Here is a 26014-nt window from a genome sequence, read left to right on the forward strand (position 1 = left end):
AGAACTGGACTGTTGTGGAAAAGGCATTCCTTTTCCACAACAGTAAGTTATGTGACCATAAATTACTTGAGATACTAGCACCAGTAATAAAAATTAAGTTATAAATACCCAGTGACAACTTGATGAAGAAATTTAGCGGCACTATCTACCACTTCAGCCCAAATTTTCTGTGAGCGTGGCGCCTGTGTTACTCCAATACCGGCGCCCGCGTACAGCGCTGCATCCGGCAAGGCGCGTACAGCGTCCAAAGCATCGCGAAGTAAAGCCGAGCAAACATCGGCGTCTTCTCCACAACGCCATGCTCGGCGCACTAAGGAAAGTGCTAAGCGCAAAGCTGCTCGAGCGCCGACACGGGCTAGTCCTATTGCACTGAAAATAAATTCAATTGTACTTTAATATCATCATTGTCTAAAGCCAGTAGTATTTCACTCACTAGGCTTTGACCATGATCACATCAACACTACATTTACATAAGCATGAAGTGCTTACATATTGCGGAAACTACTTTTATATAGACAAGTCGAAAAATACAAATTTGCCAGTAAGTTGGATAAGGAGGTAAAGATTCCAAAAGTAAAACCTAGTTTAATTGATCTATCAGAAACTCAATAAACCTGTCTTCTCAGTTTCTTAACTAAAATATATAAAGGCAAAATACATCCGATAATCCAATCTCTACCCATGTCACATAGACTTAACATTAGTCACTTATTAGGTATCTCATTGCGTAAGAGAAAAAAGTGTTTAATAAAAATTTAAAGTTACTTAAATACAAACCTAGGGAAAAGAATTGAAAGCAATGTAAAGTGACACTTCCGAAGTTACTTCTTACTCTTAAGCTACTGTCTCATCTAAATAAGCCTTTTTGTATGGTACTTAATGGCATCATAACCTATCACATCATAACTGGCTAGGCCTCTAAGCTAGACATACCTTTCAGAGTCATCACAATGTTCTTCTGTTTCTTCTTGACCTTCTGAACTGATTTCAGTAGACTTATTTAAAGTATTCACAACATTGCTTAATGCCCTATTACTAATGGCATGTGGCGGTTTTTTGTCTATTTTTGGCTTTTTTGTTTCTTTATTTTGATTTTGATCCCTAAAAGATAACAAATAAACTTCTAAAACTTTAAACTTTCTAGGAGGATTTTTAAACAATTGATGTAAAGTTCATTTATTTAATGTAATTTTACAAAAAATATCTTACCTTATGACAGCTACTAAATGTCTATTGCAGAGAACAATTAACCTTCTTATCTGAGATATAAATGGACAACTGGCAGCTGTATTTATAGCTCGGACACGCTGTTCCCATATTAGAGACTCCATTAAACTTTGAAGACATTCTGGCCCTATTATATTATTAAATAAAAGTAAGTATTTAAGATAATTTTATTATTTTCCATTATTAAAGAGTACATGCTTTATTAAGATAAACCTATCTTTCACTGATTATATTTTGTTTTTACCTGGGTCCTGTTTCCATTTAATGTCATCAATAACTTGAATAGATGGTAAAGGAGCAATTAGTTTATTTTGTATAGCAACACGCTGTTCTTCATCACAGGAAAGTTTTGAACACGATTCGCATGCACATCCTGAATGTGGCCCACAAAGACCGTCACAACATGTGCAAGTAAGGATCTATAAAATACAGATATTTCTCAATTTTAATAAACTTGGTATAATTTGTCAATGTATGTTACGAGCTATAGCAATAACTGACCCTAAGCCCGCAATAATATTTTCCACTGTCGCCGAGTTTAGCTGTTATTCCAGAAGCGTTTACGAGACCACTTCCTGCATCAAAATAAATTTCACGATCCTGAAGTAGACTGTTAAAAAGAGAAGAAAGGGACTCTGGATTGTGAAGAGCCTCTTGTAAGTCAGGGTTTAACCACTTCGCATCTAAATGCTGCTGAGGCCGAAAAATGTAGTCTTCATGGTCCTCGGACATTTTCGCTAAGGCTTAATATAATCCATTGAATTAGCCCCTCGAAAAAGTGACTGTACTATTATTCAACATGTTGAACAACTATAGAATATTTAAAAATATATCATTTTCGAATAATTAAATGGAATTGTTATCAGAAAAATAAATGTTAATTGAGCTATGAAATGTAATCAATCGAAATCCGAAACAGACCGAAATAAACTGTCAAACGTCAAGTCTGATTTGCCAGTTTTACTACGTTCCATTACAAATGTTTTCAGTTCTACCACATTTTCTTGCATTTTTCGATAAATTAGTGTTATTTTAAACATTAACCTATTCTGACCTATTGTAATTGAATTATAATTAAAATTACTCATGTTATATTCTTTTTGGCTTGTTTTTAGGTATAATTTGATAATTTTTGTATTCCGTATAGTAGGCGTTCGCTAGATGAAACTACATAGCCTTTTATCTGTCACAGCAAAATTAAATGTCAAATCCAAATTCTTATAGGCGTGTTTTGATAGTCTTGGTGCAATTTTATGTACTTATGGTCAAAAAACAATTTTGAGATAATAATAAATACTAAAAAGATATTGTTTCGATGGATACGGACATTTTGTTAGATAATAAGGACTGTTTATATGGTAAATACAGCATAAATAAAATGTAAATAAACTCCGGACGTAAACGAAAACAAAATATTTTGAAGCATTACGTGTATTTATAATTCAGTGCCGATAAATAGCATAAACAAAGACCTTGTAATAACTTTCGCTAACTTATGTAGCGCTTTAGTATTGTACTAATTTTATTTTTCATATCGTTTATTTTATTAATTGTCACGTGTTTTCTCAATAAATATTTTGTCTAGAAAACTTAATACAGCCGTGTTTTTTCAGGTGCTGATTTTTTAGATCACTTTACTAATGATTACCAGTGGTCCTCACTATTAGATGCAGCCAATGCATCCCCTAGTGAAATACTGGCTGATGCTGCTCCTATACTTGTACCACCTATTTCACCAATATTAAGTGTTAAATCATCACCTCGCGAAACCAGTAGTTCGGATTCAGGAAGTGAAGATGATTCAAAAAAGTAAAGTGTTATTTGATTTCATGTGATTTGTGGTGTTTTCTATAGTGTAGCGATTGACATTTTATGGATTCCCTGAGTTTTAATAATTGTTTGAAGATTGATTTCAACAAATCAATCTTGATGATTACTAAGTTGATATAGATATAGAACAGTTTATTGCATAATTTTTGGATTTAAATCTTTTTATTTGTTTGGCATGGTTGACATTTTTTGTTTAAATAGTACTGCTTACTTTGTAGCACTTATACATTATTAGGTTTAAAGTAGATACAAGTCTAAATCTCTATACCAGAACTAGGTTTGTGCATTCCCTTTAAGAACTAACATAAGCAAAAAATATTTTTCCTGTTGGATTGGGAGGCCCCTACCTAGCTCCTATCCTGTACCCAGTACATAGGCGGATGTTACATGGTGTGACTGGATACAGATACTTCTACAAAAAGTGGACTTTGGCTTGAGCTATTACTTGAATTGCAATTAGCTATCCAATTTGAGAGTCCTTGAGAGAGCAGAACCTTGATTCTATTGGTTGCTATAATTAAATTAGGAAAATAAAAGCTTAAGTATACATTATTATTACTTTGAAAGTGCTAGTGCTGGGAGAAAAGGTGTAATGCAATTCTAGCACTCAATGTGTACATTGGCTATGCATTCTCTTACATTCCATTGTTATCTACGGTTTGAGTTTGATATGGGTTTAGATACTTTATTATATTTTTTTCTACTTTATCAAACAATCAGTTGACATACTATGTGCAGATCTGTTGGACAATAAAGGACCATAAGAGTAGATTCTTCATTGGGAATATCTTTGTATTTAATTGGTGTTTCATTGAAAGTATTGGCCTAAAATTTGATTTTTCTTCAGCTAGTGTAAGGGATTTTCAACAACATAGCAAGTTGATAGGGATGACTTTTTAGTCTTGATACATACCTTCTTTTCAAGTGCTCATGCGATTCCAAAACTTAAGAAACCAAGGAACATTAGACACTTGCTTGAGAATGAAGTCCTGAGATCTCTGAATTTTGCCTATGTTGGAGTCACAGGCTGAGCTCCAAAACTCAACTCCATAAATCATATTGGTTGTATCATGGTTTTGTAGATCAAGAGATTGCTGTTTAGAGAGAGTATGGTATTTCTGCTTACCATCCATTATAGGCTTCTGTATCTCAAGTTCATCTCATCTCTTTTGGGATCTCTGTGTCTCCTCCATGTCATTCTGTGATCTAAGAACATTCCTTAATACTTTGTGATGCCATTCAGTGGCAATTAGTTGTTCCATACTAATGAACAATTTCCCCTCCATATTGAAATGGAACTATCATTAATTCTCCATTTTGTGAACCACCTGTCTGTCCAATCCAAGATGCGCTGTAGTGTAAGCGCAGTCTGTTCCACAGTACCATGATATTTTTTGAAACCAAACTGATGGTCAGGTAATATATTCCCATCTAGAAATTCTCTTTGAGAGCCTTTTCAGAAACACTTTTTAAATAATTTCATGGACAAAATCAAATAATTTATGACTTGGCTTTCCAGGCTTTAGGAAAATATCTGGTTTTCATTACTTTATTATACTTAACAACAATAATTTATTTGTAAAATATATTTGTTGCCTAAACAGTTCTAGTAATACATCAGCCAGACCCTCATCATTGTCTCCTCTGGACTGGACATTTTATGATGATTCAAGTAATTTAAAAATAGAAGATGTTGAACAGTTTCTCCAGAAATCAGGTAAGTGTTTATCTTCCTTTATATCCCCTGACACGTTGTGTAAAAGCTAATATTTATTTTTATTTTCACAGCTCCTAATAAAATAGAACCAACAATATGTGTACCAAACATACAAGAGAAAAATGGTCCTGTTATGGCTATTGAAAATGGCATTATTAAGGTTGAAATTAGTTTTGTGTTTATTTTCTTCCTCATTCTTTCTTAAACTTTACTATTTGTGTCTGTTTGTACAGGGTATAAAATTAGAATATGATGACTGTGATGAACCTACAAATAATCCAGTTTTAAATAAACATAAAGGTATGTAAAATATTTTTTAATTTCTTAACATTTATACTGGTATTATAATAAATTGAAATTCCAGACAACAAATCTGTGCAAAGTTATTATTTTAAAGTAGTAAATGAAAATTCTTTAACAAATACTGCCAAAGTGGATGATAAACACATACAACTGGTTTTGGAACAAAAAAGGATTCCGAGAATATTAAAACAACATCATATGGTTCTTAATAAAACATCAAATACTGTGATACCAACACAGAGTACAAAGAATGGTAAAATTGCTATTTCACAACAACAGTTTCACATGAGAATACCTGCTGTCAATGGCACCAATGATTCTCAAATAAAGGTATAACACATTGTAATCAGATATTCATATAAAATTATTTTTAATTGTAAGAAATTATGCTACAGTTTCAATAAGTTATTCTATATACTGACAGATTGATAAAGGGTGCCTACCTTTTTAGACCTTCCACCAGTCGCTACAATTAAGTATAGTTATTATTTACTCACAGTTGTTTCCTAGGATTTAATAATTATAAATAATGTTTACATTTGTAAATACATATAGTATAATAAGCAAACATTAAGTGAGGTAAACATGCATTTGAATATGTTATTTTGATTATGTTCTCTAAGAAATACTTTTAAAATAATTTAACTATAGTTACTGCACAAATTTGTTATTATAATCTGTGCAAAACTTGTTGAACTAATTAACAATTATTATAATTTTTAGTTACAAGTTAGTGTTTACTTTAATGTTATATTGCAAAATAATTTGATAATACTTTTTTATTCTTGTTGTGTAAGCTATCTAGTAATTGACTAAAAAACAAACAATTAGTATAATCCCCCCCCCCCCCACTACTGAAAATATTAAGTCATAAAATCTAGAGTCCCTTTTTAATTCACCCTTTGTATAATTATTGATTTGAACGAAAATTATTAAAAATTAAAATTTTTAATAATTTTTTCTTTGTATGGTGTATTGAGACATGGTCACAAGGTGATTGACATGACCTATCAAGGATTAAACCTCAAATTAATAGCTACGATAAACTTAATTATTAATTTGGGGTGATGAAACCATTCAACAATCACTTTAGGAACTGATGGATGCGAAACTGCAACATAATTTTGTTACTGTTCAGATTGAATGGCCCCTTATGAGCATTACAATAATGTAGAAGGTAATATTAATATGAAATAAAATTTTTAATGTCAATAAATTATATTTTTATCGTTTTGTCAACAATTAGTGTTTATATATATATACAAGCATACATATAAACATGCATACATATATATACATATACATGTTTACTTATCACTATTTTAATTTAAAAAATAATTATTTTTCAGTTGGCATCACCACACAAAAATGTAGTTATTAGTCCAAAGATAGAAGTGCCTAGTGATGGAAATAATGGGGCAATAGTACAAAATGGAACTAAATCACTAGAAGTGGATAAAATAAGCTCTACTGTAGATTATTCTAGTTTAAGCGAAGCTGAGATAAGAGCTATTAAAAAACAACAGAGAATGATTAAAAATCGGTAAAAACGTATTATTATTTTTAACAACATTTTAGTGAAACATTAAATATCGAAATAATTAAATGAGACTGAAATGCTATTTCATTAAAACAACAAAAAAATTAACTTGAGTGAAAATTGTATTTCTACATACGAAAAAAATATTAATTTATTCGATAACATAAAAATAATGAAATCTCACTTCATCACTGCTATCATCCCATTAGAATATTAAGGCTTTTTTTTTAAATATGTGTTGTGTTACATTTTGCAAATTGCTTATTCTTTATAATCCATATCTATAATGTTTATTATTATCTTACAGTGAGTCGGCATGCCAATCAAGACAAAAGAAGAAGGAATATGTAACAGCCTTAGAACAGCAATTATTGGAGGCTCATCAAGAAATAGCAAAATTACGCCTGGAAAATAAATTATTAAGGGATAAGCTAGAAAATAATGGTCGAAGTCGCAAGGTAATGCTACAAAATTTCTTTTGAGCATCTTCAATGCCATTTTTTGTTGCTTATCCATTATATCAAATACCTAACTATTGACCATTTTCTTACTTATTTTAGATACCGCGACTGGACACTTCTCTCTTGATACCGAAGAAAAATATTGCCGTCTTATTTGCAATGGTGTTCATGGTTTCATTAAACTGGAATGTACTAGGGTAAGTTATCTATTGCAGATAATTAAGTAATCGAATCATGTTTTTTAAATCAATCACCCGCACATTAAAGACATCTTATAATATATATAAATATATATATATATATATGTAATATATATAATATATGTATATATATATATAATATATAATATATATATATATATATATATATATATATATATATATATATATATATATATATATAATATAAATTGTTGTTTTTAGTTGGAATAATACCACACCGTTTCTTGGACAAAAAACACAACAACCCGCGTCACGACATTTATTATGGGCTGAAGAAAATTCAGATGAGATTACTGGTAAGAGTTGTTTTCACGTCACTTACTAATTCTTGTAATAGGTCGTCTATGGGCTGATATTATGAAGATGAAAATGTCAAAAAGGGTTCCGATAGTCGCGCGTCTAATGGTGGCATTCTTGAAGATAAAAAAGAAGATGGTGGTTTCCTTCCAGGATGTTAATCTCGCTCGAAGCGTTCCGTCGGTCAGGGCCCACGAGTTAACAGTTTTTCTATATATGTATATTTTCTATATATATATGAGTGGTAAATTTACTGTATTTCGCAAATTGTCTTATGGGGGGATGTACCAAAATCTCCATACTTGGCACGAGGTTTGGCGATCACAGTGTGGTATTATGGTACGTAGAGAACGCTGCTGCTTTTAAATAATGCACAAACTGAGGATAAGATTGTGTCCCGAGAATCGAACCTGCGACCTCAAATCCTAAGTCTCACCTACCTTTGGGCTACCGCTATTGCCGACAAGGTGTTATTTTTCACTCTTTGGTTTATTTACCACATCTTCGTATTTTAAAATTGTATGTAGTATTGAACATATTGTTTGTTTTTGCAGATTACGATCAATTTAGTAATCGCAGTAACGATAATAATGACTGCCAAAACAGTACCATCACGGAGTTTCAAAACATCAACCAAACTGAGAGCATTAGGATAGCGGGTGAATTGAAACGGTGGATTGGAGGGGGCAAGACTGTGAATTGGACAAAATCTCCACAAAGAGAAGCGAAAGCTTATACAGGAGGTGATTTTTTAAATACATATGTAACCTAATTCGTATAATTATATTGTATACTGCATCATGAAATAAAATCTTAATATTTTTAATATGACTTCACGTATGTTATTATTATATATTTTTTCAGATGGGCTGTTTCAAACATATGGCATGTTCAATAAACTTCATATAGATAACAATTTATTAGATTATCCAACTGAAAAGAAAACCGCTGAAAAACCTCAACGTCAAAAATTGCGCATGCGACGTTTGAAGCGAAACAAAGACGTTGAATTCGTCGAGGACAATATATATCATTACAACAAACTTTATCACAAACCCATACGAAAATTTGATGATTTTACTGTTGACGATTTTGGTGAATGGAATGCCTTACTTCAAGCTCTGCATAGGAGGGACGATACGTTTTACGTAGTTGGTGTGGGAAAAGGAGAGCATTTATTGTTACCTGCCGTTTCACATAATGTAACGCGACCACCTAAAATGGCCTTAATATTACCAGCAAGAACGGGAAACGGTATGTCTATTATAAAACTTATACGTTCTGATTCAAAATAATTACTCACTCGATAATGAAAGGCAATAAGGTTAAACACTAACAAGTAATACTAGTAAGTAATATTGGAAAATTTTTTACACTCTCTGCTATTAGGAGCCTTTCGATCTCCCCTATCGTATTCATGGGACACGACATTACAATCTTATTCATAATATATAATATCCTCAATAAACATTTTCCATGCCATGTGGGGCCTATACGATTCCCGCTGCACTTTCCGTTCTGGCCATTTGCACTTCTCATTAAAAAACAAAGAATTCTTAAAAAATTAATTGCAGGGTCGAATATCACATCACCTATGCGCGTACGTAATGCATATTAAAATTTATATATTTTCCTTTAATTATAGCATCGCAGTATCGAAAAAGTGTAAAGCATACGTTTTAAACAGCTTTTTAAATTTTTAAAGTGTAGGTCGTATTCGCCCCACGCGGCCTGAATGGAAAATCTTCAAAAATTGTTGTGAAACGGAACGTTTTAAAATATATATTGGATATTTAATTGGTAAAGACATGGGTTTGAGACATGGTCGGCTTTCAATGGGCCTTACAAGTAGGCGCATGATTAACCAGAGATCTATGGAAAGGCTTTGTTGCGAGATCGAATTAGAAATGAGGAGATCGAGAATACCCAAGGTCACTAAAGTAGCTCGAAGAGTTGCTCCTGTGAAGTGGCAGTGGGACAAGGCCCTTAAGGTCGAAAAGTTCCCCAGTGGCGACCACAAGCTTATAGACTCAACGTGAATAGGCCACCATTAAGTGCATCAAACGATATTGTTAAGGTCGCTACAAGTCGCTGGATGCGGGCAGTGATATATATATATATATATATACATATATATATACATATATATATACATATATAAATATTTCTATACATATGTATATATATATATGTATATATATATATATACTGAACTTAAAAATTGGTTATGCATGAATTTCAATTAGAGCATCTTAATTTTACATATTTTTTTTCTACAACTTTATGTACATCCATAAATAGATACTCAAGAGAAACAAGTCTGGTTCTATATTAAGTTAATGTTAAGTTTCTAGATTCACTATCATCAAGAACTATGGTGATAAGGAGCTATATACATATTAAATTATATTTTTATTCCAGATTCAATCATGAACGATCATGTCACACTAATGCAAATAGACTGCTCTGTTGTAAATACATCTCTAGTCAAACTAAAATCCGACAAATTACCCGAGAGTTTAAGAAAAAGTAAAAATAATGACCCTAATTCCGCTCTTCCTGTATATAATAAATCTAAACAAAAACCTGGTATAAATGGCTACGTAAGTAGTAACAAGGATGCAATTGATGCTAGTCTTTCTAATGTTACACAGAATAAAGAAAACAACGCGTCCAATATTGTAGAAAATAAGAACATGGTTAAACTTAGTAATCAAGACTCCAATCATGACATTTTTCCTCAAATCCTACAATCTAAGCGCTATATTTTGAATAACCAAAATATCATTGAAAATACAAAAGGTAATAAGAGCAGCATAACACAAAGCTAAATTACTGAATATTCCATATTCAAAATTCCAAATTTTATAGACTGACACATGTGATATAATTTTTGGATAGATGATTGTTTCTTTGATAAAAATGCAGTGGCACTTTTTTGTTCCAGTAATTAGTGCATAGTTATTAGGAATTTAAGGGTTGAAAAAAGTTTAGCAATTTATTTAGAATTTGTCATAATTTTATCTAAGATTTTAATTTTATAACATTTGTTATTTTATTATAATGCATATATATAAAATATTTATTTAATAATAGACAAAACCAATTTAAAAAAAACTTCTATCCTAATGTTTATACGGAATATATATTTAAATACAGGTGATTGATTCATAGATATAAAAGCTTTAAAGGGGGTGTGGGCCCATTTGTTAACAAAAAGCTTTTACACCTATTTCATATTATTTGAAATTTGTTACATTTTTTTTTTGGTGTACAACAAGCATATATTAATTGGCACCACAGTTTGTAGGGACAGATAATAAAAAATAATTAATTTTAATAAGTAGTAATCCGAATTTTGTAAACACTTTTTTTAATTTTAGATATTTTCATTATGTAAATTATTGTTTCTCAAACTTTTGATTTTTGGATAGGGGGTGTACAATATATTAAGTGACAGCAAATGAATTCTATATTTACATGTATAACTAATCCCTTGTTTACTGAAATAGATATTATCAAAGATTTAATAATCAGATGCATGTTTACTAAATTTTTTTCTTGGCAAAGAAATTATGCGGGTGATTTCACATTTGTTAATAAATAATTTAATTAGTAGTAGTGTGTACAAACGAATACATATAGTTTATTGTTTCACATATGCAAGTCTGTGTCTAACACGCTCATTTACATCCCAGACTTTTTTTGAAAACAAAACTGCTTTTTGTAATATGCCAACACTTGTTAATATGATTCCTTATACCTGATCTCTGGTGATAATATTTATTAATTCAATTTACATCCATTATTGTAGAAGGGGTAGTTTTAAGTACGTAATATTCAGTAAAACGTAATTGTTATACAGTTAAGATTTTGTACAAGATCTCGATATTTATTAACAATTTAAAAGATTTATTTTAAATATGGTTGAAAATGAAAGTCATGAATGTGTAAAAATAACAATCTTTTTCCTCTTTAATAAATTGAATATATAGGGATAATTTAAAAGATTTTTTAATACATTACAAAGCAATTTAAAATGCTCCTTATTGAGGTAAATTTTAATTATATTATTTTGTGGTATAACACATGTTGACATTTTTCAGATATTTTCTCCACACCTTACCTTATTCAAGTTACTAATTAGTTATTAACCGATGTTATTATACTTAAGTTTGTAATAACGACATGCATTGAATTACTTACATTAAAATATTAAGATCTAATGAAAGCTTATAAACCATTTGTTATATATAATCATATTTATTTTTGCTGCTTGTGTTATTAAGTAATTTATCAAAAAATGTTTTAATTGGTTCCTAATTATGTTATGATTGTTTTATTGTTATTCATCACTAATAAAATATTTGCTTTTGTTTTGTCTATCTGAATAAGTTTATTCTGCAAATTGATTTAAAACTGCGCTGTTACATGTGTTAATGTAAACTTTTAATAAACTACCACATTGTTTTTAATTTATTGCAATAGCGTTTATTTCGTCCTATCATTTCTATTTTGATTCACCGAGCACAAAAGTACCTTTTTAACAAAAGTGATCCATGTTATTTTTAATGGATATTATCACAGCATACAAGCGTTTATGTTTTCCTATAAGAAAACGAGCGTATAAATAAATTTTGTTTGCTTGCCTTGGTTTATTGAGTTGTTATTCTTTAAAATTGAGAGAGGTCCACAATATAGATCGATGAAAATATATAAATGTTAAAAATATTTTTTTTTCTAATATTACGTAAATATAACCATGAAAAAAAGAAAACCTCTATCAAAATGGAGTGTTTTGTAAATTAAAAATCACTTGAATAATTACGTACCCAGTTTTTTTTATCAGAAATGTTACGTTTTTTTTTTAAAGCAGAGACAAACAGAAATTTTATTCTGTCATAAAATTGATCAATGACAGTTCATCATATTGTCTTTGGTAAGTATTTTAGAATATGTCAGTTGTTATTTTGGGTTATATTCATTCTTTATTGGCTTATCCTTGATTTGTAAATAAAATAAATTGAATTATACTCATTATTTACAGTAGAAGACTTAGAATTTGAAGAATGCAAAGTTGGTTTTTTGTTAATTAATAATTTTAATATCAGAAAAATGATTTCCGTACGATTATTAAGAGCAGTACGGCACCAAACAATTTTTAATATTAGCAAGGCGAAATACGTTTCACAGCATCCAATTAAATTCTTAGAAACTCAAGATAAGCTGAGAAAAATGGATGGTGTTTCAAGAGAATGGAATTTAATTTATAAAGCCCCTATGGAAAACATTCTAAAATTTGCAACAGCTTATTTGACATTTTCTACTACGTCTGTTTCATGTGGTTTAGTATATTATTCATTTTTTATTTTTGAAAAGGCTACAATGTATGAACCTGTAGTTCTCAGCAATGGGGTGGTCATTGCAAATAATGGAATGGAGTGTGCAATTTACCTTGCAGCCTTTGTATTGTTTCATGTAGCTGTTAAAGTTCTTTTATCCAAATATGTTGTACGCTTGTATCAAAATGGAGACAATTATTTAGCTATATTTAGAGGGAACCTATATAATTCTATAAACAAACATGAATTTCATATTAGTGAGTTCAGAAAGATAAATCCTTCACTGGTTATATCTTGGAGTGATGCTAGATTTGCTCTTGGAAAGAAAAAGGGAATTCTTCTCGAAAACTACTTTAAGACACCAGAATATTTTAACTATTTATTATATAAGAAAAAAGAAGAGAAATCAAACTCTGAAGAAAACTACTAGACTATATGATTAGTAAAAGTACTCAGTACTAGTAATTGCTGATTTTTAATTGTTTTTTTTTTTGGTCTCTAATCACCCACCCTAATGAAAATATCAAAAGAAATATTCAAAGAATCATTATAACCTATGTAGTTAAGGTTGTGAATCCTGAAATTAATCACTCATTTGAAATAAAAATATAGTTTGTACTATTTTGTTTTATTTTAACTAAAAACTAGAAGGATTTTTAAACAATAATATTTCACATTAAAATCCACCTCCATATGCATTGTTCCATTTGAACCTTGAATCCTTTTTTATTGTCACTGAATCCATTTTTGTTTTGTCATTTTCAAAATTTTCTAAGGCTTCAATTTGTTTAGGATGTGGAGATAATGTTTTTGTTACTAAGCATTGCCCATTTTCTTTTAAAATTGTGTGGTTTATGTCCTCTTCTGTTGGTTCTCCATAAGGAAAAGTGATCGGTGTCACTTTAATTAAATGTTTAATCTTCCATAACCTACTATTTATCTCAGGAATATTCTTTACAATTGTTACACGATTCTGCAAAAACATATCAATTAGGATAAAAAAATTATATATGTGTACTTTGTATGGTTTAGTCATTAGGATAACTGATAACATACTTCTGAAATTTTAAGATCCTTTAGAATTTGCTTTTGCCACCACGGATTAAATTTAAGCGGACGAATTCTTTCTACTCTGAACAATTTTGACGGCGTATATTCGGGGTCTTTGTGATCAGAGTTTCTGCAAATGTATGAAAATGTTGTAATAATGATTTTAAGTTGTGTTAAAAAATGTATAAATAATTCTTTATTTTTATACCTTGGATAATACACTATACCCCCAGGATATCTTAAGCCACCAGGAGCTTTATAACCTTTCGTACGAGAAAAACTTATTACTAAATTCTGTACTTTTAGTAACTGGCGATTCATTTTAATGTATTATTAATTTTGTGAAAAATTATACAGTTACTAAATATACCTAATTAATTACTTGGGAAAATTAACAATATAATTCGCTATTTTATACTAAAAGAAACAAACTGTCAACATTCAATGATGTCTTTATGAGTTGCCTGATGTAAATCGATGTATCGGTATTGGTAGCAGTAGATATTTACCAATACATATCTTGTTGTTTTTTATGTTTTGAATAAATACATGTGCTTTTATATATTATCATAATATTAAAAAAATATATATTTTATAAATATCGTCTGTTTTAACGGTATAGTGTTTATAAAAAACGCTATTTTAAACATCCGATCACTTAAAGTCTAGTATTATGCAAATGTGACAGTCCAGCATACCAAAATCGAAAAACTTTTATATGAGTCCCTTATGCCAGACTTTGTGAAACTCTTTGGCTTCAGCGAGCATTCCGTGACGGATTGCTTAATTTACTTAGAGAGTTTGATAAACCAAAATTTGGAAAACCACACGATTCGGTAAGTGGTCTTTAAGTAACGCCTAAAATGCAGAAGGAAACAACAGAAAACCTACTTGGTGTTTTCTTTTCGGCTAGCTCTCTTGCTTGGTCCTGTCAAGTCTCTTTGTTGGTGACTGGTTTGGATAGCTTCCCTTTTTTTTGAGAAGCGTCTTTTGATCCCTTCGGGAATGATGCCTCTTGGTCCGGTAATGCGTTGCGTAATCTATGCTTTTTTATGGTAAGGTTCTTTTCTGTTATGTAATTAGCTGCTTGGACTACCAAATGGTTCGGGTGGTGTACGGCGTCTTGGAAGAATCTCCTTGATTCTTCTCAGAAGTACACGGTTATAGTCCGGAGGTTTAAGTCGCTCTGGATGGCGATGTTTCTTTGGAAGCATTCCGCTCCACTTGCTTTCCGTTGTTTCGACTTGCTTGATTCTTAATGATGCATGGGAGCAGCTTGGATGCAAAATGCTTCTGCCATAAGGAGGTAGAATTTATTTTTTGTCTCCATCTTGTTTTTATCCAATTCTGGATTGACCTAACGTAAAAATATTGCATTATTTATTTTGTTAACATTTTTGGTAAATATTCTTTGAAATATAACTTGCCAGGGGCACTAGCAACATTACCTTTAGATCTATGTAAGTCGGAACGAGGAACAGTTGGCTGATATCTAGTTCACGAACCCTTTCGCTCCGTGAACTCAGTACCGATGAAGCTGTAAAAGCCTTAGGGCTAACAGCATTAACATCTTCAGAAACAATAAAAAAGTTGGCTGGTGAATTGACTGGACTTTGCTGTTTACTTCATTTTACAATATATTTTATTAATAGTAAACCACAAAATAATTTTATATTTTAGTAGATTTATTACAATTGATAGATTGAACCATTAAATTGTAGTATCTATTGGATAAAGTGAACAAAACTCAACAAGGGGATCTATATCTTTTAATCATCCATGTAGAGTTTTTAGGAAGTATATTCCTCCCAAAAATATAATTTGGTTCTTTCAACTAAATTTATTTTTACACCAGCAGTAGTACATTTAGAGTATTTAAATATTACAATTAAAGATAAAATTATAAATTTAATCTTCTAGTTCATCTCGTTAAGAAGTATTTGTTTATATTATAATTTTTTTTTGAAATTACTCAAGTTACTTCGAGTTTTTAGTTAGAGTACAGTGCATGACATATTTAATCTTCCCCTGAATAAGTAACTAATAGATTTTTCTATGGCAATTCTGTATATTTTGATTTGTAACTGTCAGAATATTTAAAATATTGCATTTGTGTACTGTTTACATTATTTCGTTATAAGTTTACATTAAAGTTTATTTAAGTGTTGTTTGTTTATGAAGTAACTGATTTTTCTCTATTCAAAATTTTGTTGTAAAACTTTAAACTACGGTATTGTTCCATGAAGAGAGTACGGTTCGAATCTCCAACTAAGGTACATATCGTTACCATGAATGATTTTGAGTGTCAATCTCCAAGACCCTTTATTGAGAAAAAAATTATACCCCAGGTACCTGATATTAGGTGTGATAACGTTCAAGTTCTGCCATTTAGCAATGACCCTTTGCAAAGATATGAATGCGGAAATGGTTCGCCATATCCAATAGTTAATAAGACGTGCTTAGCAGATCTTTCCAACATTGAATCTAAGTGGACCCCTTCTAATGATTTAGAGTTAAGTTTTTTAGATTCATGTGGTCATAAAGTATCTAGAAGCATTTTACAAGAATCAAATTTACTACCTAATGAAAAAGTCAAAAGCGTACATTCAAATAAGAACACGAGCTCTGTTGAAAGAAATCCACGTATATTATCTTCGTTACAAAATTCGGCCCCGAATCTTATTAAAGTCGACGACTTTTTTTTACGCCGTGAAAATATGCATAATATTTCTACCCAGAATCTTAACAGTAGTTTTAAGAAATTGACTATAGAAAAGGAAAACAATCCTTTAATTGCTAAAAATGAACTAATGACAATTGATGGTCAACTGACAACACCACCTATTCGAAAAAATGATAATGCTACACCTTTACATTCTGTTGTTTTAACCAGTGACCATTGCAAATGTTATAACTGTATGAGAGTTGCAATGAATAATCCATTATGTACTAGGTATAAGTCAGTTGCAAATGTTTATGACTTACAAAGAAATAGAAGTTACTGTAAAAATTTATGTTCACAACACACATCAAATAGTTATGAGAATATATATTGTGATTGTAATTCCCATACATGTCACAAAGTTTACAAAAAATGTGTTTGTGAGCCTGATAATTTGTTAAGGAATGACAAAAACACTGTTGATAAAAAAACTTGGGCACTAAGAAAATATGAAGAATCCAATGGTGACAACATAGTAGATATTGAAAAACAAGGGTTGAAGGAGAAGAGAGAACCTACTGTAGCTGATTTATTTAAAATAATAAAACTCCAAAATGAGCAGTTACAGTTATTGCAAGACAAAGTTGATAAATTTATTTCTGCTACTAAATTTGAATCACCAAAGCAGCCATTACCCCTTCAAAACTATGTTACTGAACATGTGGCTGTGGAAACTGTTGATAAAGAACATCAGAAAATCTCAATTGGTGTAATGACAAGCTTTGAAGTGGTTCGCACTTCAACCATAATTAATAAAGAAATTGCAAAGCAAAGTAGTGAAGCTCAAATCCAGTGCAACAGATCACAGATCAGCATCAAACAAGTGCAGTCTGCTAATTTAAATTTTCTTGATGGTATCACTCCTGTAACACAAAGTAAAAACACCACTGTGGAAAAAAGTTATCCTCTTTCTGAGAATAAATTACCTATGTCAGATAACTGGAATAAAGATAATATTAATGATGAAAAAACTTTAAATGAAATGAGCTTGTGTAATATACAAGTGGACAATGCAACTACTCCTTTAATGTCACCAGAACAAAGTCTGTACTTGGATGTTAGGGATTATAGTGAGTAAGTATACAAGTTGAATTTACACATATTAAATCATCTGTAGTGGAAATGGTCAGAGAAGTGATGCTTACTGTGTACAATGTGCTATGTTCTGACTTGTAACAGCTTATTCATGAGAGTAGTTTTGTGTCAAAACTTGTGGAATTAAATGATTGATAAATTTAAGATTATAATTATAGAACTTAGGTTAAGGTTTGGTATTGTATTAAAAAAAAATCCAGTTCTCTTCTCATCCTGAATTCAGAATTAGTATGTTCTAATGATACTACTAAAGTTTAAGAAAAGAAGATACATGTTTTCATATTTTGTGCCTAGTTTTAAATTTAACATTTTTAAAATCAAATATCAATTAAATAAAATTCTAAATATTAAGCAGCCATAATTTTTTAGGTCTGGTCATAGCATGTTTATTTTTGTTACTGCATTACAATTTACATTTTGTAATTGTTCCTTTTACAGCTCAGAATCTGATGCTGAGGACCAATCTAATGTTGGATGGACTTATTATAATAAAGTTATGGTAAATATCTCTATTTTTATAATTTTTATTATGATATCAATGAAAAATAAAATAAGCAATATATTCCTAATGCTATTTGTATTTATTTTGTAATAAATATTTCTCTATACTGTCTTATTTATATGACAATTTTTTATATGGTTATTGAAATCACTTATGCATAATGTAACTATAACACATCCAAAGATTCATCTAACAAAGATACCTCTAATAACATATCAACAGGGTGAATGTAAAGCTGATTTGTAAGCAAAAAGACCATATAAGGTGATCACTGTGAAATGTGTTACATTCATTTATATTTTCTATTGCAATTTAACAGGCCTATAACTTTTGTCAGTACAAAGTCTGCAGAGACATATAGTAAATAATTAATGTTAACATGTAGCTATCAAATTTTTGAAAAGATTTTTTTCCTTATTATTATTTCTAAAACCATTTATTTCTTGGATAGAATGTACCATACATAAATTGCCAGTAATAAACTCCTTTAAAGCTTTCATACCTATAACTAATCTCCTAAGTTATGTTACTTTTATTTTACCATTATTTTTTATGCAAAATATATTTACAGACACATGTGAATGGTATGTTGCACGATTCGGACATGCCTTCATCAGCAAGTGCTCTATACAGGAATACGCGACAGAAGTGTATGCAAATGAAAATTGACAAAACTAATGTTAGTGTGATAAAAAGGTAACTAATGACTGTTACTAATTTTATGAGATTTAAATATCAAGTATACCAAAAATGTGATTTTCCATATAAAAAGTATTATATTATGATACAATGTCTCTATTGATTGAACACAAGCCTCCTAGAAGAGAGAAAGAGAAGGTAATTCAATGCACAAGACAATTAGATGAATCTACACATGGATTTTTATCCTACAACATATTGATTTAATCATACTGTACAATTTACTCTATTGTACAAACAATAGCATTAATCACAATTCACAACCACTATGCTCTGTCTCTGTCTATTTTGCAAATTTTATTAAATAAATTGGTATATAAAATGAAAATTGTACAAAAAGCTAATATTTTTTAATTTCATATTCAAGCTAAAATTTATTAACCACTTTGGTAAAGTGCTTGTAGGCCACTAAACATTACCACATTTTTAATATCTGGCTTGTAATGTGAAACACTCATCACAAATGTCTTAAAGAACAAGACAGGCTCCGTGTCGTTGCGCAAAGCAGCGCACGGCAGGTTGACTGGTAGACACTTGTATTGAAATGGTTAGACTAAACTAAGATAAGGAATTTTGTATTTTTACTTGTAGATTAGTTCTGGAAAATACCTACATTAGTATCAACATTTGATTGTAAATGTTATATTGTTACATCAATATTAAATTATTGCTTTCTCAGGGTTAAATTTGGCGATGACCCTGTTGGAACTCAACAACAAAATATGGCTGCTTCTACTGATACAAGTTTGAAAATGAATCAACTTGCGGCAAAGTATTTAAAAAAAGCATCCGATCAAACAGAAGTGTGCATACCAACTTCTGTCCCAATTGACATGTCATTTGCCACAAGAAATTATATGGAAAAGCATCAGCTGCTGCAAGGTTTGTATGCTTCATTATAAGACCAGTAAATGATAAAAACAACAAGTAATATATTGAAGACATTAAATTAATTGTATGGTAATTAATATTAAATGAAATCCATTGTCAAATTTCTAAAATTGTTCTAATGCATACTTTATTTTTTTTACAGTATTACCCACAAAGGCAAATGCTGCTCCAACTGTTGAAATGCCACGTTTTTTAGACATTACTGCTCTAAAACAGCAGCCAAAGTTGTTGTAGTTATTACGTATATTGGAATACTGTACATTTTATGAAGTCATGTTAACATGTATTGATGAAATAAATGATTCAATGTTATTGAACAGACATTTATTTAGACTTTAGAGAAAATAACAGAGTAAAATTCTACATGAACAGACATATTTTTGGAACACCTGACAGTTATGATTACACTCTATCAACATTAATTCAATACTATTATTAAAATATTCAGCAAGTATAACACATATTTGTACCAATATGAGACAAATTGCCATTAATATGAAGTTACAAAACTTATTTATATCTTATAGTTATCACATTTTTACGGAGTAGAATTTAAACAAGGTTACAATACAGGTAGGCCTATAAATATAATCTATATATATAGTTTAAATTTTTTTAAATAAGCTTTCTCTTTAATGAAGGTATTGTAGTTGTAGTTTGATATCGGTACAAATATATAAGGCAACAAGTAGTTACCTGTTTCATATTTGAGTTAGAAACAGATACAATATATAAACAAATATTAAAATTTACTTTATGACAACATACAGTTTAAGCAAAATATATTTTATCATATTTGATAAAGTGTTTATGCTTTAAAAATAATATTAGTTTTCTGCATAATTTGTTATTTCTGAGTAAAATCTTAACATATATTCTGTTTATTTATACAATTACTTATTGCTACTTTTCGAAACATTAAACAAGCTACTTTAAATCTTATTAAAGTAAACAGTTTGATAACTATGTTTTGGTATCCATATAATATCTATTTATTTAAACCCACATTTTATTAACTATAACTTTGGTTCTTTCCTTGGTAAGATAATACAGTTATAGCTCTGAAAAACGTAATTAATTTTTGTTAAGTAACAATTATTTCTTATACATACCATTGTAGTGACCTATATACATTAAATTAATCTATGTACAAAGAAGTTTAGACTGTATTATTACGTAAATAAGAATTCAATTCTCTTGCATCGCAAAATGTATTATGATACACGGTTTACAATTAATACTAGATAGGTATTAAAATCTTTGGATGGCATGTTTTTTGGTAACCATTTAACACCAGGAAACGATTAGAAATGTTAATATATTTTTAACTACATAGAAATCTATTTTTCATCACTTTCTTGTCTTTTATAAGTTAAAATTTGATCGGTCTTAATTATTAATTTCCGTGTTAACTACCTTCCAATATGTGTACTTTTTTAAACACTATGATAATTTCATTCATGCTACTTCATTACTCATGTATTTATTAATATTGTTAACGTATTCTTAAGATACTTGCAACTCATGAACTCAAATCTCTTAAAATACTACAAACTAATTATTTCTTATAGTCAAAAATTAATAAAAATTAATGACGTCTCTGCCAAAGAGGACTGTTAATTAATATTCATATAATTGCATTTAAAAAAAGGGTCGTACCTAAATTGCTTGTTTAAAATAGTTAAAATTTAAATTCCCCTAACCATGATAGACATTTTATGGAATCTATAAAAATACATTCACAAAAATCTTTGGTTTTTAAAACTTCAATTTCAGGTACTTTTTCTTTACAAAACTGATTAGATCTAATAACCATTAAACATCAAATTATCTTACATTTTTATCGAGTTGAGCATAATACTTATTTGTGCCAAGACTGCATTTTATTATAGTATTTTTTAATCGGGATTTTATCATATAAGTCTATGTCTTTTTATAAACGAATTTATATAATTATACATTCACGTTTATAGACTAATAATAAATGAAAATTCTGTTATAAATTTAATTGCTTTTTTAAATTTCTTTATATTTTTTAAATGAAGTTTCAATCTGCTCTACAATTTAAGTATTTACATATATGTACAAATTTCTATATGGTGAAAGTTTGAAATTAAATCTTGTTAGGATTTATTTCTACTATTAATTAACATGGTATTCATTTTACTCAAGAATTCTTAGTTTTGGTTTCGAACCATTAATTTGGAGCATAGTCTAATCTAATTAACATATAGTTTACCTTATACACATTTAAGAACAGATCATTAACATTCCGAATATTCATTGAAATGGAATGTACAAATTGGTATTTAAATTTAGTTTAAAATGCATAACTCGCATTAAATTTATAGACGATAGATAGTTCTTTGAGAGATTTAGCGAAGTTTTGTTTCTTTATGAGTTTTTGTAACACCGTATAGATAATAAAATGTAGAAATGAGTTCTGAATGTAATTGTTAGACTTAATTGATAATCTAATAGGTCTTACGTTATTAATCCACAAATAGTAACAAACATTATTTCTTAACGTGGAAACCTCTGGTGGATTTAATAAAAAGACGTGAATAATGTTTACAATGTGTCTTCTTCGCCACCGCCTCGTGATTTGCTATCCAGCCGTAGTTCTGCAAGCCTCTGTTTTATGCTGTTGGGTCTGAAAATTGATATTTTATTATATGTTTAGTATTTACCTCTTGTAGTAAAACAATAAAAGATAAAAGCGGTTATGTAAAATTTGTCAGACAGAATTAATATTAGAAAATGCCTAACGTATTTTATTAGTAACTTGTACAATGACGTAGGAATGCGTTTTTATTGGTAGAAAAATGTGATTCTATATTTCGATAGCAGATACGTAATTTTGAAACAATTATTGAACATTTTACGATTACTGAAATTCTTGTATTGTAACATGCGCATGTTTTCAAAGAGTAGCTTTAATAAACACATTTTTAGATTTACTTATCAATTATTGGACCCTACAACAATTATCAGGGTTTTTAAGGCAATTAAGGGATTGCGTAATGGAGACCGCGTACTGGCTAGCGCAGCGTAGATTGTCTATTCAAAAGATAAACAAATTAACTTGGTAGGGTCGTCAAGTCTTTTTACAGCTGAGAGGATGATGACTGCAATTATTCGTTCTATTTACTTCCTTATCTAAGTGTGACGAAAATATCACTATAAGCTCTGCTTCTTGAATGCAGAAGGTAAATAAAGAATTGTAAAAAATTATTCTACCTGTCTGAAAAGTATGATGTTACTACTTGATCGGCAGAGACGGATTGGCGTTGGTAGGCGCCTGCGCTTAGGTTGCTTTGTGGGATTCTGTATATGCGAACGCATCTGCTACTGTTCTCTGGTAACACTGGAAATATAATTATATACAAGATGATTGGTTATAGCATGTAAACACATTATAGGAGTGTATGGTACATCTTATATAATACAGCTTGTTCATATGTTCCAATTTTTCTATTGCTGTTTGAGAAGAAATAAAAAATATAATAAATTTAAATTCAAAATTAGTGTAATATTTAGTGGCTCGACCCCAGGCTGCTTCGCTGCCTTAAAAGAGATCTTAGGTTAATCGCCTTCTGCGTCCTGCTTGCGTCCAGCCCGCGGAAGCTGCATATGTCACTTGGGCAGCAGAGCAATTTTGGCCCAAGAAATATTAAAACAATAAATACCTTAAGCTGTTTCTCAGTTTAAGTCGTTATTAAAAATACAAGTATAAGACTTGGACTGTACTTTCTGATTCGTACACACGATTATGATACCTGTACAAGCTACACGCGCACACCGCCGCGTACTGAGTTAATCTGTCTATAACAATGTATAATACATATTGACGTTTGTAATAAACGCAAATAAATGTGAAATTACCTTGTGGAGAGGTCGGTGGTGATACGGGGGCCATGCGTTGCAACGGTGGTCTAATGTTCTCCTGCTCTGACGAGATGGAACTGCTTCGGCTTGATGCCGAATTGTCTTCAGATGTCCGATTATTTTGGCATGCTTCAATCCTGAATATCGATTTAAAGATGATTATTATCTTTAAATTACCTTTGAAATGATGTTCAAAATAAATTAAAAAAGTATGTGGGTCCATTTTCATCATCATTTTAACCGTACATCATCCACTGGTCACCTCAATAGATATTCAGTTGAACCGAATAGAAGCGGCCTGCATTTAGCGTCTTTCTATGATCCTAACTATATACGATCTCATAGGTTTTCTCATAGAAAAATGCTATTTGCCTGTTGACATTTACAGTTTTACCATATTCAAGGTGGCAACGCATCAAAGGTTTAGTCTTAACTTCTTTATAGTAATTAACTTTGAAGGTTCCCCCAGAATTTCACAACCGGGCCTTCACAATAAATATTTTACGAGTTAGAAAAATTGTTATTTGTGAGATTGTTAAAGAGGGTTTAGATTTGTTTTAGGTATTCCATCACAGGTAAGGCGAAAAAAATTAAATATTTGACGTCAGTCATACTTGTCAGGATCGTCATCTTCAAGGGAGTAGGTTGCAGCCTGCCTGCTCATCTGACGGACCAATTCGTAGCTCTCATGCTGCAGAGTGAAGCAAGGGTCCAGTTCGCGGCTCAGAGGTACATACTCCGGAGCACATGCCACGTAGAAAATGTCCTGTAAATTTTTCTATGCATATTTCTTACTTAGTTAATTCGTGTTCATTTTAATATATTTCATCACAATAGCAATAACATAATGTATGAGTCAATTTAAAAAAAATGATTATACTTACTCTTCTGCCGCAAAGTAATTTTAGTCCAGGAATGCAAGCGGCGTGTACTAAAGATCCATTTGCAACCAGTCGTATTTCTAATAAGTCTTCTGCGAATGCCATTATATACGGGAACGCACATACTGTAAGAAATACAACCTTTCTTCATTAGAGGTTCTATAAAAATTTGTTATTATATTATGAAAAAATATTGTTCATGATTTTTATTCGTTTAAATTATCCCAATTATTATTATGTTTCGAAAAAGTTCAATTAGATTAAACAAGTTACAAGATGTTTATGCACGAAAAAAAGACGCAACTGAAGATTTTGAATATTTTCATCATTTCAGAAATATATAAGAATATATAACAGTCACAAATATTAACCAGTAACGTAAATCAAAAAGTAGGAAGTGAAAGAAGATTCATAATAAAACAGTTTTAAAATAACATTTCAGAAATTAATTTTCGTCTGAATATTTTTTAAAAGTGCTTTATAAATTAAATAATAGAAGTTCTTACCAACTGCTGTAGGTACAGTCGTCCAATGAAAATCGTATTCACTGTCGCTCTCTAGCCCTTTGCTCGTTAAACGCTCGAAATGGCAAGTATCTATAGTCATAATAAAAAAAACTAAATTAAAAAGTTTTCCCAAATAATAAAATACGATTGTTAAAAAAAGTTAAGTTCAACTTACGATTGTAGCATAAAATGATCTGACCATCTCTCTCATCACCGATGCGCAAAGCGTTAACAAGGGCACCCCTCCGAGGCCCGCAATCCTCCGAACCCTCCGCTCTTTTAATGGCCTTAAAGAAATATAGTTAAAGGGATATATTTCCAACGTCAGTTTATCGTCCCATTTTTTAAAGAAGAATAGATTGTTATGACAAATAAACACGCCTATTGAAATTGCCTGAAATGATTTTTTTGATTTGGAATTATCATTAAATACTTTTTCTGTATATTTTTACCTGTCCAGTGGTTGTCTCTAAAACTTCCCAATGATGTTTATAACCGACTACTAAAACCGCTACGTCACCATCCATGAGCTTTATTAAAATTGGCGTTTCGTTCAGTTGGATATCCTGTGATTATAAAAATAGTAGTTGAATTTTACAAATCGAGTAAAATGAACAATAAATAGTTTTTGTCCTTACAAACAATACCTTAATATGTGTGTACTCGAATCCCATCTCACTCTCAGTCTTTTGTTCTTCTAGCAACAATATAACTCTTCTACCAATTGCAACCGCTAGTAATGTTTTGCCTCCTTCGACTATAAATAAATTTTTGTAAAATTATAATAATTCTAGTCTTAGTTACACGATAAGCAACTTAAGTTTTTTTTTATAAGCACAATA

At 30.4% G+C, this 26014-nt stretch overlaps 6 protein-coding genes across 6 annotated transcripts in view; 3 read left to right on the plus strand and 3 right to left on the minus strand.

Moving 5' to 3' along the window:
* The window catches only part of HERC2 (E3 ubiquitin-protein ligase HERC2), a 60632-nt gene extending 58619 nt beyond the window's left edge, over positions 1-2013 (minus strand). The window contains exons 1-5 of the mRNA XM_068772639.1: positions 1729-2013; positions 1472-1646; positions 1210-1354; positions 934-1101; positions 109-369 (exon numbers count right to left, since the gene is read on the minus strand). Coding sequence (XP_068628740.1) covers positions 109-369; positions 934-1101; positions 1210-1354; positions 1472-1646; positions 1729-1959 — 980 coding nt within the window. The 5' untranslated portion in view covers positions 1960-2013. The remainder of the gene's footprint in view (positions 1-108; positions 370-933; positions 1102-1209; positions 1355-1471; positions 1647-1728) is intronic.
* A 486-nt stretch (positions 2014-2499) lies between these two features.
* Positions 2500-11535, plus strand: Atf6 (bZIP_ATF6 domain-containing protein ATf6). The gene is made up of 13 exons (XM_068772638.1): positions 2500-2585; positions 2841-3036; positions 4662-4774; positions 4846-4934; positions 5008-5074; positions 5139-5407; positions 6427-6620; positions 6925-7075; positions 7178-7275; positions 7501-7595; positions 8151-8339; positions 8461-8850; positions 10018-11535. The coding sequence occupies exons 1-13, from the start codon at positions 2543-2545 to the stop codon at positions 10425-10427; spliced, it is 2304 nt and encodes a 767-aa protein (XP_068628739.1). The 5' UTR covers positions 2500-2542; the 3' UTR covers positions 10428-11535.
* Positions 11536-12587: 1052 nt separating this feature from the next.
* On the plus strand, positions 12588-13486 carry LOC137929651 (uncharacterized). The gene has a single exon (XM_068772699.1). The coding sequence runs from the start codon at positions 12712-12714 to the stop codon at positions 13366-13368; it is 657 nt and encodes a 218-aa protein (XP_068628800.1). The 5' UTR covers positions 12588-12711; the 3' UTR covers positions 13369-13486.
* A 61-nt stretch (positions 13487-13547) lies between these two features.
* On the minus strand, positions 13548-14426 carry mRpL30 (mitochondrial ribosomal protein L30). Its single transcript, XM_068772700.1, has 3 exons — positions 14197-14426; positions 13995-14118; positions 13548-13911 (listed from the first exon to the last, which is right to left on the minus strand). Exons 1-3 carry the CDS (start codon positions 14307-14309, stop codon positions 13615-13617), a joined length of 534 nt encoding a protein of 177 aa, XP_068628801.1. The 5' UTR covers positions 14310-14426; the 3' UTR covers positions 13548-13614.
* Positions 14427-16105: 1679 nt separating this feature from the next.
* LOC137929669 (uncharacterized) lies at positions 16106-20158 on the plus strand. The gene is made up of 5 exons (XM_068772722.1): positions 16106-17784; positions 18244-18304; positions 18879-19003; positions 19686-19888; positions 20040-20158. The coding sequence occupies exons 1-5, from the start codon at positions 16229-16231 to the stop codon at positions 20129-20131; spliced, it is 2037 nt and encodes a 678-aa protein (XP_068628823.1). The 5' UTR covers positions 16106-16228; the 3' UTR covers positions 20132-20158.
* A 2200-nt stretch (positions 20159-22358) lies between these two features.
* LOC137929738 (GTPase-activating Rap/Ran-GAP domain-like protein 3) overlaps positions 22359-26014 on the minus strand; it is an 84502-nt gene continuing 80846 nt past the window's right edge. Inside the window, exons 16-24 of the mRNA XM_068772810.1 lie at positions 25820-25929; positions 25625-25738; positions 25348-25459; positions 25173-25262; positions 24670-24791; positions 24400-24551; positions 23783-23922; positions 23138-23264; positions 22359-22550 (exon numbers count right to left, since the gene is read on the minus strand). Of these exons, the coding sequence (XP_068628911.1) occupies positions 22469-22550; positions 23138-23264; positions 23783-23922; positions 24400-24551; positions 24670-24791; positions 25173-25262; positions 25348-25459; positions 25625-25738; positions 25820-25929 (1049 nt within the window). The 3' untranslated portion in view covers positions 22359-22468. The remainder of the gene's footprint in view (positions 22551-23137; positions 23265-23782; positions 23923-24399; positions 24552-24669; positions 24792-25172; positions 25263-25347; positions 25460-25624; positions 25739-25819; positions 25930-26014) is intronic.

Source organism: Battus philenor, unplaced genomic scaffold (assembly GCF_028537555.1).
Source record: "Battus philenor isolate CCGP_79_NKW_IND1 unplaced genomic scaffold, ilBatPhil1.0.hap1 SCAF_5, whole genome shotgun sequence".
Classification (NCBI taxonomy): Eukaryota; Metazoa; Arthropoda; class Insecta; order Lepidoptera; family Papilionidae; genus Battus; species Battus philenor.